General features: G+C 35.2%; 1 protein-coding gene across 1 annotated transcript in view; it reads right to left on the minus strand.

Annotated features, from left to right (window-relative positions):
- LOC129756585 (uncharacterized) overlaps positions 1 to 20,968 on the minus strand; it is a 45,930-nt gene that overhangs the window by 12,887 nt on the left and 12,075 nt on the right. Inside the window, exons 2-3 of the mRNA XM_055753495.1 lie at positions 12,592 to 12,768; positions 3,478 to 3,700 (exon numbers count right to left, since the gene is read on the minus strand). Of these exons, the coding sequence (XP_055609470.1) occupies positions 3,478 to 3,700; positions 12,592 to 12,701 (333 nt within the window). The 5' untranslated portion in view covers positions 12,702 to 12,768. The remainder of the gene's footprint in view (positions 1 to 3,477; positions 3,701 to 12,591; positions 12,769 to 20,968) is intronic.

The raw sequence follows: 20,968 nt of genomic DNA on the forward strand, positions 1-20,968 counted from the left end.
CGACTCATGGGGGGGGTTTTCATGACAATTTTTTTACTTCGATATTTTTGCTTAATGAATGCACGGATAATAAAAATAAAATAGAATTTCCTATACTATTTGATTATTTAATTCAAGTTCTTTACATATACCGATTATCGTTTAAAGTAGAAACTTTTGAAAATACATTCTTAAATCTTTGAAATGGTAAGGTAAGGTATTCATTTAAGGAACCTTTTATTTTCAAAAAAACTTTGAATTGGCACAAAAACACTTGTGGACCAAACTTTTCATTTGATTTTAGCAAAGAGAAAGTTTTTTTTTTAAGAAACCTTGCAAAATAAATTAAATTTTCAAAAGAAAAAGATTAAAATTTTGTGGTTCTTATCTGTTTCTTGTTAAGTCATTCCAAGTTTTAGATTTGAGTTTGAAATTTGGATTTTGAAAAAAACTGCAACTGCAATGTTGAACAATACCCAAAAATATGTCCCTGCTATTTGTTTTTAGAAAGATAACAGACAAATTTTTTCATCGAAAATCAATTCCACAATAATAACTCTGTGGATGGTTTTAAGAAAAATCAAAATCGCATTTTTCTTAACAAATGACAAAACTTACTCAAATTTAAAATTAAGTTTGTAGTTTTTAGCTAAAATATGTATTCAAAATGACTTGATGAAGAATTTCATATTTTTAAATTAAACTTACAATCAAAATCTCTTTCTAGAAATTTATACCTGAACTCAGAATTTTAATTTCAGAGTTGTTTTCGAATTTCTATGTGATTTCTGAAATAAAAATTAAAAAAAAAACTATTCCTGAATTTTGATTCCAAATCAGCATTTCCATAACAAGCCAAGAATTGGTTGGTTTTTGTTTTTGGACTCTCAACCATGAACCTATCATTTTATTTCTGATGTTTTGGGTTTCAATCAGAATTTTTATTATAATCTCCATATGACTTGCAAATTTAAATTTCAATGCGAATTTAGAAAAAAAAAATGAATCTGATTCAAGTTTTCAATTCTGATTCGCCAATTTGAAGCTTTATAATGTTTGGATTTTGCAAAAGAAATTATTTTCATTATTTTTAAAATGGAATTTTGAAGAATTGAGTTTATAAACTTCGATTGAAAAAAAACTAAGATGGTTTCTAATTTTATTTGATTTTTTAATTTGGAAAGTTATCATTTAAATATTGAAAACGCATATGAGTTTCAAAAATCACGTATCCTCTTTTAATTGAAATATAACATAAATTTGATCGATTTCAAACAGCTTTTGATTTCAATTTTTAATGGGGATTCGAACCAAAAATCAAAAATTCTGGATACATAATCCGAAATATGTAAATAGTGCAATAAAGATTTTAACAATATGAAACTTTAACCTCTGGAATGAGTATAATCTTATTTAAAATTTAGTTTAGAGAAACAAATTGCTATTAACAAGCAAACAAAATTTGAAAAATTGAGGAAGAATTCACAACCGAGGATTAGTTTTCGAGGTTTTGGCATTGTTTCTGAGTTAAGACTGTTACTCATGAACAACCTTACTGAATGATCAAAATTTGATTAAGAATTTAAAATTTTGAGTGTAGAGTAGAATACCTCGCTTGCTTTTCTGAACCTTCATGGGGGGGGTTTAACCCCCAAAACCCCCCCCGTTCCTACGGCCATGTGTTAGATTATTTCGATACAACATAAAGCATCACACATTTTCTGTTATATACACCTTTTAGAATCCCTGAAGATGGTGGCATACGACACCGAAACGTCGGGTATGTAATAAAACTCGTGTCATTAAAACCTTGAACTGATTTGCCGTAAAAAAAATTAGTCCCTAAAATTCACTCGGTCCATGGCAATCGTTCTCCAATTTCTGAACACAAATTGATCTATTCTTCCTTACTTACAAAGGAACAGTTGAGATTTTATAAAAGGCTTATCAGGTTGAAATTCTTGTAAGGTCTTCAAGGCTTAGTAAACCTTCGTTACCTCTATGTTGTGTACATATTCTCAATTGACAATACTTACCAGATCGACCTCCTCCAAAACACGTCCGCGAAACTTCGGGTTAATTCAGGGAACATTTCTTCTGTTATGAAATCGATGGTTATGTTAATGCACATTTAAATGGATGAGTTAGTCTACAACATCTAGAGCAGGAGCTACAACCATCAACTATCTGGGGAAGGTATTTATTCAGCTAAATTGAGCCAAAAACAACACATCGATTGGGAAGAGCAGTTGTATTAAATTTTGACTAAATATGTTTCCATAAATACGATTTCAACAGCGACAAAAGTTGACACAGACAGAACACATCAGACACATCAAGCATGCTTCCCTAACAATTCTACTATGCAGTGGGTACATGTTGAATATTTGGATCGACTGTACGTGGGTGTATGATTTTTGTAAAAAAAGTATTTTCTGCATGAAATGTATGGTTGATCTTCAAATCAAACACAGAATCGTGCAGTCGCAAGTGTTTTGAGATTGAGAGATATCACATTTTATTATCATCATTCCTGTGGGTTTTTTCCCCCTTTGATAAAGGTTACTTTTTCAACTACTTTGACAAACTTTACTTATATGCGCATATAAAAGGTTAACCAATAAATATGTGTGTCTAGATAATAAGAAATATTAACGTCTTATACATATACAAGGTTACATAACAGGGTATATTGCATTCTCGAGAAAGGACGATAGAGGCTACAGCTTTATAAGAGAGTTAAATTTTCTTCGATTGTAATCGGTCGTTTGTGTTGGTAAAAAATATAATCATAGTAAATACATTTAAATCTAATTTGTTAAGCGTGCATAGGGCAGCGTTACTCATACTGATAAACACGTGATTTCGATACTAATTGGTTATAATTTAATAGCGAATTTCGTTCGATTTTAATAAACCTAAAAACTTTGTCGAGCTCTGCCGGTCAGATCAACTATTCTGTGGAAGACAGTAATTCTTCGGAACATTCCTAAACCAAATACATTCCTCTACATTCTATTCGGCCGGACTTAAACAAATCATCTGCATTCCGGTAACACCAAAAAACGTCGGCCGAACATTGCTGTTATTAACTGTTCATTATAACGAAAAATCCCGAAACTAGGCTATAATATCTATCCGGTTGCATACTTGTAGGATAAGGTTTATCTTCAACATTTGGAAACATATTTTGATCAAAACATTGCGTCAAACAGTTAGTGCGAGAGTAAGAGAAAGAATGTTAATCGGGGGCTAACATCGAAAACAATATTCAAAAAAAAATCATTGCCGTTTGCTTTTGCTTTTGTTTTAGGAACAACCGCAACCACATCCAGTTTTGGAGCCGTAGCTGAGGTAGTTGTAGTAGTCGTTGTAGTAGTCGAAGTAAGAGCGTGGGAAGTAGTGCGAATCACTGGGCAGGGGAATCACGTAGATGACACTACTGTCTCGGTTGACGTCCGAGCGTCGCACCAGAAAACGTCTACGAAATCGGCTCACCTGATCGTCGAATTCGTTGTCCAGCAAGGCCGGAGCCGGAGCCAGACTGACCGAACGCAGCTTCTCCGAACAGTTGTCAATCGAGGACTTCTCGTGGATGACCTTGGAGGCGCGAGACCGGGCAATCTGCAGCGTCTCGTCAAAATCGTCGCCGTTGAAGTCGTACAGTGGCTTGCTGGTGGCAAAAGGAGACAGCCGGGTTTGTTGCTCACGATCGGCCGAACTGTTGGAGAGAAGAGAGAATTTTCTTCCAGTTAGACCAGTTTACAAAAGAGATTCATAGATAGATTGAACATTAGTAAGCCTAAGTGACTTCCTTGGGGAACTTGGAATGAAATTGTCGGAAGTTAACATTAAGGAACAAAATTTTCGAAACTGTTCCATATATAACAATTAACACAAAAATGCGAAAGGTTTGAATGATTTTTCGAAATATAGCTCAATTTTTTTTTTTTTTTTATAAATTTGAAATATTTGCCACTGACATTGACACATACGACATAGATTTCGCTTTTCTGCAACAAAATTTTCTGCTCGATTAAACCTCATTGCTCATTTACTAACAGCAGATGGACCGCGGTCCAAAATATCGCCTAACTTAAGCAAACAGTATTCAAATTTCAGTTGCGGTCAATAACCAACCGACCATCGACTTTGACCAGAGCGTAATTCTGTTTACACTAAGCTAGCTGAACATAATTCACCCGATAGTTTGTGAATGAGTTTTCCGGTGGCGGTGGCGGCGCTCGAGTAACTTGATCGAGGCCACCAATAGCGCGAATCTCAGCAGCAACAGGAGGCCAGCGATTTGCGTCCACTGTCAAGATTGGGGTAAACAAGCTTAGCAACTCGGGAGTAAACAATCTCCCCGGAGCGAATAAAATATCGTCCCATATGGAATGTGGGTGGGGGTGCACTAGACTGTTTCAACTGTGAGTTTTAAAAAATGGTTCGGTTCAGGAAAAAATGTGTAATATTAATCAGATTTGAAATCTTTAACATTCTCTGAGCTTCTAAGTTAAAGTTCTTAATCCTAAAATAATGATGCATTAACCTTTTTACTAACAAATCTAATTACACCGTAATTGTGCGCTATCGATTTCAAGCGTGAGGTTAAGTACTTGGGTATAATGACCAAATTACGACTAAATTTTAAGCCGAAAAAAGATACATCCACACTTACTAGCATGAGACGAATTTATGTTACTTCAAGCTTAAGAGAATAGGTTGTTTAAAAAAATGTTTTAAGTGAAGGTCGGGTATACAAATAGAAATACTAAATTGTTCAAACCAGAGCGGCGCTCATTCGTTATCATGGAGCGTAAAGCAGTAACAGTAACGATTTTTGGCCCGTCACACTTATTTCACTGTTCCTAAAAAGCCGGTCCTCTTGGTAAGCCAGTTAAATTTCCCCCGCTTGTTTGAAGCTTAAAGAATTTTAAGCTTCGTCCAATACCGTCTTATACCGCGATTGAATTAAAAGGAATCTTTCAATTGCTTTGATTCAACTTAAACGACTTAAGACGTACTTGAAACGCTTCACCTAATTACGGCCGGTGCTCTCGACTCGCCTTTCGGTCTCAACCTGTCCTCTCAACTTGCTGGATCATTTTCTGGAACTAATCAATCTGCTTAGCCGTCCTCACAACTCGCCATTTAATGTCAAGCTGTCTTCTCAACTCGTTTGAAACTCTCATCAATATACTCAGGTGGTCGTCCCAACTCACCTTCCAATCTCAAGCTGTGCTCTCAACTCGCTTGAAATTGTAATCCAAACGCTTAGGCTCCAAACTCGCTTGAAATACGCGTCAATTTGCTCAGGCGGTCCTCTCAACTCGCCATTCAACCTCAAGTTGTCTTCTCAACTCGCTTGAAATTGTTATCCAAACGATTGGCTGTCCTCATAACTTGCCTTTTAAAGTCAAGCTTTTCTCTCAACTCACTTGGAATTCACGTCAATACGTTCAGGCGATCCTCTCAATTCGCCTTATAATTTCAAGCTGTCTTCTCAACTCGCTTGCAATTGTAATCCAAACGATTAGGCTGTCTCCTCAATTTACCTACTAATTACAAGCTGTCTCAACTCGCTTGGAATTCGCGTCAATATGCTCAGGTGGTCTTCCTAACTCACCTTCCAATCTCAAGCTGTCCTCTTAACTCGCTTGAAATTGTAATCCAAACGCTTAGGCGGTCCTCTCAACTCGCCTTTTAATATTAAGCTGTACTCTCAACTCGCTTGAAATTCGCGTCAATATGCTCAGGCTGTCCTCTCTACTCGCCTAATAATTTCGAGCTGTCCTCTCAACTCGCTTGAAATTTGCGTCAATATGCTCAGACTGCTCTCTCAACACGCCCTCTAACTTCAAGCTGTCCTCGCAACTCGCTTGAAATTGTAATCCAAACGCTTAGCCTGTTCTATCAACTCGCCATTTAATTTCAAGCTGTCCTCTCAACTCGCTTTAGATTTGCGTCAATATGCTCAGGCTGTCCTCTCAACTTGCCCTCCAACTTCAAGCTGTCCTCTCAACTCGCTTGAAATTGTAATCCAAACTTTTAGGCTGTCCTATCAATTCGCCTAATCATTTCAAGCTGTCCTCTGAACTCGCTTGAAACTCGCATCAATATGCTCAGGCAGTCCTCTCAACGTGCCTGCTTTAAATGATTTCATCTCAGCCTCCTTTTCAAACCAGCTGATTTCAAATTTGATTTGATATTCAAAATCCAGGCAACCGGGCCGGGTTGGATCTATACCAAATATTAAATCAAATATCCGGGAAAGTACGGATAAAACCGGGCAATCTTGCAAGCTTAATTTATACACATTACCAGTTGATAGCTGAGCGTCAGGATGCCTGCACCTTTCAGCTGTTAATAAACTATTCTGTTAAAAGTGGGAAAATGTGAAACGAAAAGTTGAAAATATGAAAAACTGTTTTATCTCCAAATAATGCTTCTCGTCAGCACCTAACATGTTTGAAAAAACTGATTCGTATTCAGTCGACGTGGCACAACGACGAACTAATAAAACACTGGGTGTGGGAGATATCGGTACAAACTTTTAGACCGCAAAAATGAATGTGAATTAAAGCTTTAACCTTCCATTCAGTTAAAAAAAAAGATCAATCAGCCCGTTAGGGTTATATAGACCCGGATTACTATTTTGGCTGTATTTTCAAAACTACTGAACCGATTTACAGTATACTATTTTGTAACCGTCTACATCAGTGGTTTTTTAAGTGGTCCCTACCGCCCTCTGGAAGGCTTTGGGAGCTTCCAAGGGGGCCGTGAGCTCAACTTTGAAATCGGGGCTCAAAAGGCGGTGAGGTTGTTCACAAATCAGGTAACAACTTAGATTTTAAATGGCAACAAGTAAATCTGTTGCAAAACAATAAAATTACTTTACTAAACATCAAACAGGTTTAAGACTAACATATGTATAATTTCGCAGAGCTGCAAAGCAAGTTTAGCCCCTGTATCTGAATTATTTACTAGCAAACAATTTTTATCTGGTATTGTCAGTTTATAATGAATTTTATTTTAAAAAAAGATTTATTAAAAGTAGGAAAAAAATGATTGAATTTTGACATTTTAGCCAAGCTTTGCAACAGTTTTTGTATCAAAAATCGTTTGGCTCTGGGTTTGAAAATTTCAAACTCTAAAACCAAATCCGCCCAAAAACAGGTATTCTTCACCGGGTTTTTATAAATTTTTTTCCTCCGCAAATGCGGACAAGCTCTAATATAAGCAAACAATCTGGATTGCTTGGTTTTTGATTATCATTGCCAGAGTTCCGTTATTATTATCTATTGTAAAGTCTAAGATCGGGAAATGCTGCTTATCTTTGAACATTCAAATCAAAATTTCAGGTTTCATAAATATATAGTTGAAATTTATGATATCTAGAAATACGTTATTTCACCGGCTTGACATTGATTACTTTTTCATCTGTTCAGCAATGACAAATAAATGGCAAATATATAATTTTGTCATACAAAATTTATGATATTGAATTTGTTTTCAAAACAAACTGGTTGTTTTCAAGTTTAAGAATTTGTTCTGGAAATGGTTGATCAACGGTCCTGATCCATCATATTTAAAAAAAAATTTAAAAATTCTTTAATGGTGGCGTTGAGTTAAAAAAAAATCAAAATGGGTGGTGAGTGAAAAAAGATTGAAAATCACTGGTCTACATGTTCATTTTCTTATTATGAAGAAAAAAATATGAGCCGAAAGACAAAATGGTTAAATAAAAATGGTCTTTTTGAACAAATATCGTAACCATCCTGGTTAAAATAATGAAATTTTACTGTGTCAGCTAAACTTAAGCTGATTTAAAGATTCATTTAAAGTATAAAAAAATGTTTTCCGATGTCATGTGACATGAATGGAAATATGTATAAAAAAAAATGAAAAATCATTGATTTTCTTCTTGAAAACTATTGTTTTTAAAAACTGAATAATTAGCTTACATTTATAAAACTGGGCTGATAAATTATTTAATCTATAAAATCATTAAAACCAATGGAAATAACTCATTATGATATTTGAATCACCCAGGCGAATTTCAAAATAAAATGGATTAAATGTGCAGATTTCATATTTTTGAGTTATTTGAAGTGTATCTGATTTCGCGTAATATTATTTAAAAATTAAATTTACTATTTCAGAGTGCTCAGTGTAACAAAAAGCGTAAAGTAAAATTCGAAATACCTAAGATATGGTCCTCAATATGATGAAATTCAGGCTCTTCATTATTACTTCATCACTATCATCAATAATTTAAAAAAATTATGAACTTTTTAAATAACTTACTGTGGTCTGAAAAACCAAGCATATAGACCCTAAACGTAAAGGAAGGTTAAAGGTGGTTCTAAATATCCAGATCTATTAAAATTATCCATAAGTATGCTAAGTTGGACGAAGGTGGTTTGTGTTGTGCATCAGATAAATGAAATTTCGGCCATTTTAACAAAGGTTGCCGAAGAAATGCTGTTTTTAAAAAAAAAAAAAAACATTCTGACTTTCTGTGATTTTACCCAAAGATCATGTGAATGTTTTCTGTGATGTTATTGTTATCAATTTCATTGCAAAGTCATGAAAAATTGAGATTTTTTTCATTTTATTTGAAACATGCTGACCCGGTGTGCTTTGCTACACCTTTCAAAATCGAATGATATTTTAAGAATTTATTCAAATTTTTATTGCTTTGTTGGCATTATTTTAAATCAAATTATAACTTAATTCATAAGCAACCGCTATAAAATAAGAGCTGCAGCTGCAGCGAATTGCAACACAAAAATAACTTAAACTAATATTTTGAATCTTGATCTATAAATTTGTGTGAAAGGTCTGATAATGTTAATATGTTTCTTTAAGCTACGCCCGAAAAAGGAGGGTCTCAAATTAATCGTACGCAAACAATCCAACTTATAAAATATTTTTATGTATGTTATGATATGTTCTGGATTTATGCTAAAAAAATTGAAAGAGCCCCCCCCCCCCCCCGTCCTTCCCTTCCCCCCTGCTGAATGGAGATCGTGATCTTTAATAATCATACCCATTTTTTGGTTCCCAAAAATCCTCTTGTATCAAATAATTTTTTAAGCTTAACAACAAAATTTATATGTAACCCCTTCTTTTCTTCTCCTCTCTACACTGTAAAGCATATGGGTCTTTAACAATCGTAGAAACATATATCGTAACTAAGTACATTTCCATGCCATATTTATTTCCATTTGTTGGGTTCGTTAGCATAAATTGAGAACTTATGCTAACGAAATTGTATTGGGCTCACATCCCTCCTCCTATGTACCAACTCACTGAAAGGAGGATTGCATGTCAGATAATCATAGAATCATACCAAAATGATTTTCCATGTTAAGTTTTGTCCATTTCCCGGATTTTGAAAAAATAAATTTAAATGTAAGCTTTCCTTTTCCCTTCCTTTATTCCCAATTCTATCCTCCTACTGCAAGAAAGGAATTTTTTCACATAGAAAAATGTCTCGTATTGAAATACCATCCCATGCCAAATTTGGTTTTATTTGCGTAGTAAATACTTGACTTATGCATAAACTTAAAAGACAGTACCATCCCCCCTTCCGTTCTCCTCATTGAATGGAGGGAGGAGAACTTAATATTCATAAAAGTATTTTTCGTACTCAAATACATTATGAAACCAAATTTGGTTTCATTTGCTCTATGAATTCTCGAGTTTTGTCAAAAATTTGTATGGAAGCACCCTTTCCTCCTTTATATCTTTCCGCTGAAAAAAGGGTCGGGCTTCCATATATAATAGAAACATTTCTCGTACCCAAATACCCGCTCATGTCAAATTTGGTTCCATTTGCTTAATAAATTTTCGAGTTATGTAAAATATTATAAGAGAAGCCCCCTCCCTTCTTTATATCTCCTCAATGGAAAGAGGGAGGGGTCTCAAATAATCATAGAAATATTTTTCGTATCCAAATACCCTTCCATCCCAAATTTGGTTCCATTTGCTTTAGTAGTTTTTGATTTATGTAAAAAATAATAAAAGAGGCCCCCTCCTCCTTTCTATTCGTAAGAGGGAGGGGCCTCATATAATCATTGTAATATTTTTCTTACCCAAATACCTTCCCATGTCAAATTTGGTTTTAATATCTTGATTAGTTTTCGAGTTGTAATAAATAATAAAAGAGGCCCCCTCCTCCTTTCTATTCGTAGGAGGGAGGGGCCTCATATAATCATTGTAATATTTTTCTTACCCAAATACCTTCCCATGTCAAATTTGGTTCCAATATCTTGATTAGTTTTCGAGTTGTATGTAAAATTGTAAGGTAGCCCCCCTCCCCCCTTCCTATCACCCCACTGAGAGGAGGGAGGGGTACCTCATATTCCTTGAAATATTCCTCGTTCCCAAATTCCACTCCATGCCAAATTTGATAACATTTACTTGATTGGTACTCGAGTTATGCAAAAAAATGTTTTTTGTTTGGGAGGCCATGAGAAAGGGAGGGGTCTCAAACCATAATGAGAACCTTCCCCGGCCTCCAATACCCCCACCTGCCAAGTTTCACGCAAATCGGTTCAGTAGTTTTCGTATCTATAGGGAACAGACAGACAGACAGACAGACAGAAATTCATTTTTATATATTTGAAATAAATCAGTTAACATAACCAATCTTACCATATTTTGCCAATTCAAAGTTAGTAATCCCAAATTGATATTGACATCAAAAATTATGGTTTTGAAAGAATCAATCTATTAAATCCATGATTTTTTTTCAAAATACTGTGTTCTTCGACACAGATTTTTTGATGAAAATTTTCTCAAAATTCCGAGAAATCTAAAATTTTCTGTTTTTCGGTAACCTTGATTTTAACTCGTCAGACAAACGAAGCAATGCTGTCAAAAAAAGAAAAAGTGAGCGATCACTACAAGCCTCCCAATGGCTTAAACAAATTCGGGATGAATCTTTTACGTTTTATAATTATGAAAAAATTTAAACAAAAGGTGAAAATTTTCGATGAATTTAAAACATATTTTTGCAAAGCTTTTTCCTTCAGGACCTCGAAAAAAGTAAGAAGAATCAATTTTTAGAACTTCTTCTACTATTTCAAAAAAGTTTTTGAAAAATATTTACAACTACTAAGCGGTAAATTGTGTTCGAAGACTGGTGTTTTACACTAAAATATATTTCAAATTACAAATTAACATTAAATAAATAATTAAAAAGTTGAGGAGCCACCCCCATTGACTACGTACCTGTTTCTTTCCAAATCCCGTTCAAAAATTCGTACATTCATCCGTATAATTTCCACAAAAAATATCGCGAAATTTGTTACTGGTTCATGAGAATGACGTCGTATCGGTATAATTGCCCGTCTTTTAAAGTCCAAAATGGAAAACCTACCCAAAATTCCCAATAAATAACTGTGCACAAATTTTCCTCATCGATCCTATGCATTCACTTTTAATTCGTAATTCCACAATACGAATCGATTATTACCTCAAAAAACCCTCGTATACTAATTTTTACATCCGAATAATTGCTCGTTATTTAAAACCCAGATGTGGAATTTTGAATCCCAATCCGATGCATAATAACGTCAATATCTAAAAACATAAACAGTTATAATGGACGATCCCTGCAGGCCTTTTACACCAAATTTGATACCTGAAATCGACTTCAACTTTCCGTGTGGCATTTTTCATGGAGATCCAATTTATAATAACGTCACTATCGCAAAAACAGTGATCTGGTAATATAGATGACCCCTTTAGCCGACCCCTTTAGCCGACCCCTTTAGCCGACCCCTTACAAAAAATCTGATAGCTGAAATCAAATACGCATCCCTTAAAACACCCATGTGCAATATTCAAATCAATCTGATGTTTTATATCGTCAATATTGCTAAAACAATATCTGTGTTGTATGGACGACCCCCTTGGAAAGGGGTCATCCGAAAATATGAAAACATTTTTCATCATTCCTGGTCCTAAGGAGCAACCATGCCAAATTTTAGCTCTCTTGCTCGTAAGACGGCAGAGCCTATTGAAGACATACACACAAACGAACAAACAAACAAATGGAAATTGCTTTTTTATGCAAATTTTATGTTTCCAAAATCGAACGTTTTTTTGTCACTTTTTAATTTTTTATTTTATTTCAAATCAATCGAAATTAATGTAAAACATAATAGGTATTCGTTAGTGTATTTTTTTTTTCAATTTGGCTCAATTATATAAGTTTTAGGCAGTAAAAACTGGAAAAATTATTTGTTTACTGTTTGAAACTAATATAATCAAATCAAATAAAAAAAGGCATGCATAAAAAAATTAAAAAAATACGAATGTTGACAAAATCTAACGGGATCTGTTATTATAAAAAATAACATAAGGAACTAACTCCCTCCTAATGATATGCCTGTTCGCAAAAGCTACCCAAATGATTCAAACGCTACTATGGAACATTTTGTGACGCTACTTTTTGGTTATTTTCTCCCATTACTTTGAAATCAATAACGAAACAATTTGAATTTTTAAAATAAGTAAACAGTTACATCATTGTTGTTATTAATTTAAAAAAAAATGAACTAAACGATTTTTTAATATAAAGTAGAATCTACTCACGCTGGTCTTCGGCTGCGTTCCAGTCGGGCCAGGGCTTCCTTGTAGTTGTTCTCGACCATGCCAAGATTAGAGGCATAGACGCGGGTCCTCAGTCCTGGACGACGACTCATCTTGATGCTTTTGTGATTCTGTGTACCCAATAGAAAGCTTGAAGCGTGGGGATTTGGGGTTGACTAGCTGCAATTATAAAAAAAAATGGAAGAATGCGCGTTATTCGACATTATTCGTAGATGAAAATTTAAATAAAATTTATATAGTAAACACGCGCCTCAAACGCTTATTGTATCCATAAATTTCAACCGAATAGAAATTAATGTATGATAGACAGTCCGACTTAGATTCCCACTTGTGCGGATTGATAAATTCACGAAATATTTGCCTCTAGTCAGACGCGAAATGGCTTACTTAATCTTCAACCGCGGGCAGAAACGTGACGCCGCCATCGAGTGGATGGTAATTTTAGGTCACATTCGTATTTTTGATACATCGCTACTCCTAAACGTAAATATATTTCTGAAGGATTGCGCTTACAGTCGTTCGGTTTGTTTTCGATCTAATCCTTCAGCTGGTTGGGGAAAAGATTACAAGTGAGTCAAGGTTCATTCTCCTCGCGTATTCCCTCGGAGGGGCTTTTCAGTGATGAACGATTTTGCTCTCCCTAGCTGCTGCTGCTGCTGATTCATGAAAAGGTGCTGATGAATTCGTCATTTGAGGTGCCCGCGGCTATTCCTATCTCGAACTGAGAATTGGGGGCGGTTGGTTGACTGGCTAGGAAAGAAGCATCCGGGAAAGAGGCCAAATTCCTCATCGGAAAATGCCACGAAGATCATGTCGCCAGCGTGGTACAAGTGAAGGAAAAAAAAACAGATCATGACAGACGTCCCGGTTTTATTTTCTTCTAGCAGCAATGAGAGTGCGTCCGTTAGTCGTTGAGGTGTTCGAGGCTATTTTTGGGTTGCCGTTTTCGGTGGATCTGTTTTAATTTTAAGACGCTATGTTAGTATCAACCGCTTGAATCATCGGGAGGCATTTTTGCGGTAGAAATTTTACTGTTAAATGTACTCCGAAGTAATAAAACGAGATGCCTCAAAATATGCAAAAATTAAGGTGTGAAGACAAACAACTGGCATCGTGATGCACGACAATTGAAAATATAATTTCGTTTTTGGATGTGTTTCGAAATTGAAAGCTGTTGCTATCAAAACAATTCAGGATGATAAAAAGGATAACGAAACTTGTTTCATTTGTCCTATTATGAAAATCCTAGTTGAGAAATTTATTTTATCCTATCGAATCCAATAATGTCAAAAATCGAGCCGTGGTTCAAACCTTTAAATGTCATCATATGTACATATGAGTTTTGCCAAATGGCAAAAAGAAACAAACGGTGCGAACCTAAGTGTTCCCTTAAAAAATTAGAAAATATGAAAAAAAAATCAGGTTTTGGAGTGTTATCTGTGCTCAATGTCATAAAAAAATCTAAATTTTAAAATTGTGCACAAAATTTAGAAAATCTGTGAAAAGTATTCCGAATTATAATTTAATCAAATTATAGAATTTACTATGATCTCGGCAACCATACATTGTAAATGAAAAAGAAAATGGAGATGAATAATGCGAAGAATAATTTCGAACAATTAAATAGTATTTCGAATAAGAAATCAAGGATTTAAAGTTAAATATCATTTACACATTTTTTGAAAACCACAAAACATATATATCAAGTAACAACCGAAAAGAAAAATGTTGAAAACGCAGGTTTCAGCGTTGGAATAGAGTGTTCTTTATTCATGATTCGTCTGTGAGGTCATTAGAATACCACTATATTAATTAGCCATAAGTCATTGTCACTTTGAACTTCTTTTATTCCCTAAACGGAAAAATACTCATGTCTCAATGAGTAACATGATACTTCTACCCAGAATATCTGGCAACACTGTTGTGTTACCACGAATCCAATATGAGTAGTCTCACTTAGCCGTGTAATGATGTAAACATTTGTACCGCGTTTATCATCATCACCTGTCATCAGCAATCATTGATCCACAGACAAAATTGATCTATTGTTCTCGGTTGCGAATTGGACACTTAGCATGTGAAGAACCAAAACAAACAATGTTTTGGTTCTGCTGGTGGCAGCAGAAGTCGTCTGCTGCTGTTTCGGACGCCGGAGGAAACCGTTAGTTTCAACACCTCCCCTCAATTCGTAAATTGAGAATGATAAACAGCTTCTTGCCATATGTAACGTCTTCGTGAACGCATCAGCTGGCTGATCCTCGGTAGAGATGTGTCTCGTAGAAAGCTAACCGCTTCTTAAGGCTATGATCATTTAGTATCCGGGCACTTTATTTCGGTGATAGCTACGTTATTAGAGCTCGGATATACAAAACTTTAGCAGCGTTGTGTTGGTTAAGAAAAATACTATCTTTTCTTTTTTTGCCAGATTTTTAAGTTAATGTGTATTTGAGATATTTACGATGCAAAAAGACATAGTAAAAATAATTTTGCACAAATTTGCGCATTTTGCGCGTCGAAAATTCTTCATTGTCGACTTGAAAACTCATAAACTGTTGATTTTTTTTTAATTCTTTTTTGGACCGAATGATTAAGAAGTATAAGGAGCCACTCTAGAATCCACACGAAGTTCAAATCAAGCATCGGAATGGAACCCTTGATCTTAAATATGGTAAAAAGTCTATGGTTATTGGGGATAACTGAATGCAGACCCCTTAAATAATGCAATTAATCCATTTCCGTCAGTCAAAAAGTGTTGTCTGACTAGTAGACACCAAGTAAATAACTAATAGTGAACAGTTCCTTAGATTGCAATATGAGCAACCGGTTTTTACGCAATGTGACAGATGTGTCCTGATGGACGAAGAAATTCATGTTAAAACCGGATTGAGGAGATCAAATTTTTCGAGATGCCTACTCATGAAAAGGTTCCAACTAGATTCCAATTGCTTTTTCCAGGTGAGTTTGTGTAAAATATCATGATTTTGCAAAGGTTTTACTTCTGTGGTAAAAATAATAGATCAATACATGACTGACACAAGTGTGCAAAGATAAAAAAAGAGATTTTATGAATAAGTAAGATTATTTCTTAAAATCATTGATAAATAATTTTTTTTATATTTTTATATTAAATGTCATATTAACACCTTCATTTACTCCATAGAAAGTTTTTCGATCAAATGAATACTTTTTAAAATACAATTGCTTGAAACTGCCCGGATACTAAATGATCATAGCCTTACTATCTCCCTGATGAATGCATACTTCACGTCCAGATGTTTCATCCGTTTATGAGTTCGCGCCTCTTCCAGATACTGGATGCAAGTGATGTTGTCCTCCATCAACGTGAAAGGAGTGCTAACCACACCCAATTCACCAAAGAAGTTTGATAACCACAAACCTTCCTTGAGTGTATGGCAAAGGAATCCTATCTTAGCTTCAGTCGATGACAGACTGATCGTCTGCTGACGATTTGTTGACAACGAAACTAGATTCCAAAGATCATGAAAGCGTAGCCTGATACAGATCTTCGATCATTGGAGTCGTTGGCAAAATCTGCATCAGCATATTCGATAAATGGTTCCGATTTCGCGTTTCAGCGAAATACCAACGCTGTATCGGTCGTACCTCGAAGGTATCGCAAAATACGCTTTAGACCTAGCCAGTTCCTATCCGCCGTGCTCACCTAGTACTTGCTCAGTGCGCTAACCAAAGCACAGATATCTGGCCTCGGAAATGTAGTCAGATATTGTAGACAACCAATCAATTCTTTGAACTGTTAACGATAACCTCATCATCGTTCAGCTTCGTCCAGCTAACGTTTGTGTCAAGCGGTGTGCTTACGGGTTTACAATCGGCCATACCGAATTGTTACTGAGCCTTCTCGACGTATCCTGAATGCGAAATTTCGATGACGCTATTCGGGAAGTCTCGCTTGATGATCATCCCACAGAATGTCTCGACTTCCAGGATATCCTTCATCTGGAATAGCTTTCCAAGCTCGGTCTTGATCCAGATAACCTTTGAAACGTCTTTTCCGCCCGACAATCAGGATGTCATCCACGTATAGGATGAGAGTGAGTCCTCGCTTGCAGGATCGGTAAACGCAGCAGTCACTCTTCAACGAATAGAAACCAAGCTTTCTTATCTCGTCGTCGAATCGCTGGTTCCAAGCACGACCCGCTTGCTTAAAGCCGTAGAGGCTTTTCCTCAATTGAGCGACCTTCGATTTACCGACGTCATCGTTTGGTAACTTCATGACCAAGGCCAAGCCGGTTCTAACGCTCTCCATCTTCGCAACCGGTGCATAGGTGTCCCAGTAGTCCAATCCTGGTCTTTGGGAACATCCTTTCGCGACCAATCGAGCTTGTAGCGACCATCGTCCTTCACGGTTACACCCACTTGGACAGGATGGGTTTCCTGTGACCCGGGGGCAAGCTAATCCCGAGCAGACTTTTATGGCAAAATTATACCTAATTTTGCTATCATGCCTTGAAAGTAAAATGAGGTACCATTTTGCCCGAATAAAGGTGGTACAATGCCAAAATTTGGGTCTCACTTTTCATATATGGATACCTCGATTATGCCAAGTGTAGGTTTCACTGAAACCTTAATGATGCCTCGTTTTAAAATGAGTTTTGAGGGCATAATGATGCCAAATTTTGCTGTTTAATAGAACCAAAATTTGGCATCGTTGTGCCTTCAAACTTATTTGAAAAGGCGGGCTTAACGAGGTATCAAAAAACTCTCAATGATACCAAAAAGTGGCGGAACTGTGCTATCCACGTATAAAAATGGTAGTCAAATTTTGGCATTGTTCCCCTTATATTCGGGACAAATAATTCCAAATTATGCTAAAAAGGCATGATAGCAAAGTTTCTTTCAATTTTATGTTAAAATAAGATTGTTCAAAATTTGCTAAAAATGTGTGTTGATGATGTCTAGTTGTTTCAAATCTATATGAAAACAACGTTGTTAAAAAACTGATCAAACTAGGTACCGTCAAATGTAGGGTGGTCTAACCGGTTTTACCGAAACCGGTAAAACCGGTAAAGCCGTCCATTTTCCAATACCGGAAATACCGGCTATTGAGACGGTAAAAACCGGTATTTCCGGTAAATTTTTCATAATTCTTTTGCATTGAAATAGAATTGACACAGCTAAATGTTTTGTTATACCAAATATGTATGAGTACAAATACTCAAATTTTGTTCAATCAGTCAAAATCTAAGCTCAATAAACCTTACTGCAAGGTTTATGTGAGGTTTGATTATTACTAAAACTTGTCGATGTAACTTTTTGGATTTAAGCTGTAGTGGCGTTCAAAAGAGCATTGACAAGCTGCCATCTCGCTCTTAGAAGATATTTGTTCATGAAACTTCACATATTTCAGTTCAGCTATCGAACTAACGCTCTACAGCATTTAAAGACTGTTCAAGTGTACAATGACTGAAGAAAAGATACAGCTACAAGAAATTAAAGATTGCTTCACAATAATCACATTATTTTTAATTGAAAAAGTGTAATTTGGTCAAAAGATGCAAAAATTAATTATCTATAAACAGGTCAAGTTTATCAAAATCGTTCTAAACGGTGCCGGGCTTAGACAATTTTAAATTTAAAAACCAAAAAATAAGAAGCTTCCTACTTTGTGTTAAAACATTAAATGTTTCAACAGAGTCAGCAGTTAAACACATGTTCAAATGTTTCTAAGAAATTTATCTATCAATATTCTCAAGGTAATTGATAGGACTCTGTTGTTTTTATTTTTAACGCTATTGAAGCATTTTAATTTTCCAGGCAAAGCAGTAACAAAGTTTTTATAAATTTGTAACAGTATTATAATAAAATAAACGTATTGATCAGATCCGAACAAATATATTTATCGCTGAATTTTGACAAAATTTTCAAAAGATTTTTATTCCTTTTCGTTCGTTTTAATGTTAGAAAGGCAAACTGAATGCGATCTTGGCCTAGGTTGCGGGGAAAATATTCGCATTTTGGACTACGAAAATCAGAATTTCAGAAATCAGAAATTTGTCACAGAGTTTTGTGTTTTGCCTAATCAAATAACGTAACTTTTTTAACGTAAAATCTTTTTGTAAATCAAAATATAAATATTTTGTATACCATTTTCATAAAAGACATTTTAAAACTTATACTTAATCTGTAATATCTGTTCTTAAATCTGAATACTGTATTACAGAGTACAGGACAAAAATTTGCTGAAAATTATAACCTCACAGCGGAATTATAGCAATGAAATGACGAGGATAAATATTATGATTATCATGAGGATGATGATAGATTTATGAAAAAGGGATAATTTAAAGACACAATATCTACCATATTTTCCAATCGAAAATGTTGCTTAATCTATTGCGTAATAAATTCTGAGCGTTTTATGCCATTACTACTGCAATTAGACGAAACTTTTTCATAAATTCGATATATTTTGAGAAATACCGGTTTTACCGGTTTTATCGGTTTTTTAAATTACAAATACCGAAATAGCGGATTTAAAAAAAACCGGTAAATCCGACCACCCTAGTCAAATGAAGTACTTCAACAAGAGCTAGCAACGTTGTATTACAGACCCCGTTCGTTTTTGGCAACACGCCCGTAAATTTTATGTTGCCAAAATCGAATGTTGCCAAAATCGAACGGTATTTTTTGTCACTTTTTTATTTCAAATTTTTATTTAAAATTATTAAAAATTGATGTAAAACCTTATATTAGCATAATTTTTTTCAATTTAGCTCAATTATATTAGTTTTAAGCAGTAAAACATGGAAAAAATCGTGTTTTTACAGTTTAAAACTATTATAAATAAGTCAAATTGAAAAATTTCATGCAAATATTACGTTTTACATCTATTTTGATTAATTTGGAATGAAAATAAAAAATAAAAAAGTTACAAAAAAAACCGTCTTTTTTGGATGTTGCCAAAATCGAACGGATTTTGCTCGGATGTTGCCAAAATCGAACGGGGTCTGTATATGCATTCAGGCGCCACAATTTGCTCTTCCAAAAACCAATGGAATTTGGGAAATAATATGAATCATTCTATTATTCCAATATTATTCAAAGATATAACTCTTGAAAACGATAGCTTCAACAAAAATTTCAATTGCATTACAAAAATTGAATACATTCTTTGGTGTGAAATGCGACCGCCCTACCATTTAATTGTATGAAATCTATACCAAAAGTGCGCAGTTACATAAAGAGTGAATTGATCAAAACAAGCAACTTTCGAATGATTCTACAAAGAAAAATGATGGCCGTTGCATTGTATCTTTTAAGACGGTATAAAGGGCGATTTATTGCTTTATGATTATAAAGCAACAGTAATAATCTTGACGATGTTAGGGAAGAAACCACAAAGTGCTAAATGCCCGAAAAAACAGATTTCTCTTGGTTCACGAGAAAACTTCTGGTGAAAACTCAGCTGTCACATGTATTTTCGTCAAGAGATTTAAGGGTCTACTCACATAACAGTCACATGTTGATAGGAATCACTAACAACATGGGACCTTTTTGCGAAAAGGAGCAGTTTACTAAGGTATTTTAAATTTTCCAAACTTAGCAGTTTAAAAAAAACTTACGAATATTTAACGCCTTTCTTCCTATCATCATCCGGTCATTCCTCTTCTGAAGCCGCTCGCTCTGGAGATGCTTACATCGGATCCTTTTCTCAGTCATCTTCAAGTATACTTCCTACTCCTCGGCTTCCAGAACATAGAAATCAGTTCAGCCGCCTCTCCGGAACAAAAGCAATAAATAGGTATCAGCAGAAGATAGAAGTTGAAGTCTTCTTACGCTTCACACAGCATTTCCTGCGTTTCTTAAATAGCCACTTCCTTTTCTCCAACCCAAATTTTTGGCACGTTAGGCAGAAACAAGTCATTCTAAATCCGGGTTTTGGTACGAATCCGCTTTGCGTCTAAAGTTACATAAAGCAATGTTTCCATGGTCTATACAAAATGCAAGGAACTAACAGTTTGAACCGCGGGTTGGCGTATATTGGGAACTGGAATCGGAAGTCATCTGCTACCTCGTACTTTTTTTCACGGATAGCAGCCTTTACACCGCTGGTCTGTTTCTGTGATAGCTATCAGAGACGGGAGACGATTCCATTAACGACTAAATAGACTTTAAAAATATATTTATCCGATACATACCTCTAGCTTTTCCATTTCTTGACAGCAGGACACACAAAAGTTAGATTGCTTACCGTGAATTCCGAATCACGAACGAATGTAAATAACATGAACCCTCGTTGTTTTTGTTATTAAAATGATACACGCTCATTTTCATTTACCCTGTTTTGGTAAAAAAAATTAATCTGCCTGATGCGTAG

The sequence above is a fragment of the Uranotaenia lowii genome, chromosome 3 (genome assembly GCF_029784155.1).
Source record: "Uranotaenia lowii strain MFRU-FL chromosome 3, ASM2978415v1, whole genome shotgun sequence".
Classification (NCBI taxonomy): domain Eukaryota; kingdom Metazoa; phylum Arthropoda; class Insecta; order Diptera; family Culicidae; genus Uranotaenia; species Uranotaenia lowii.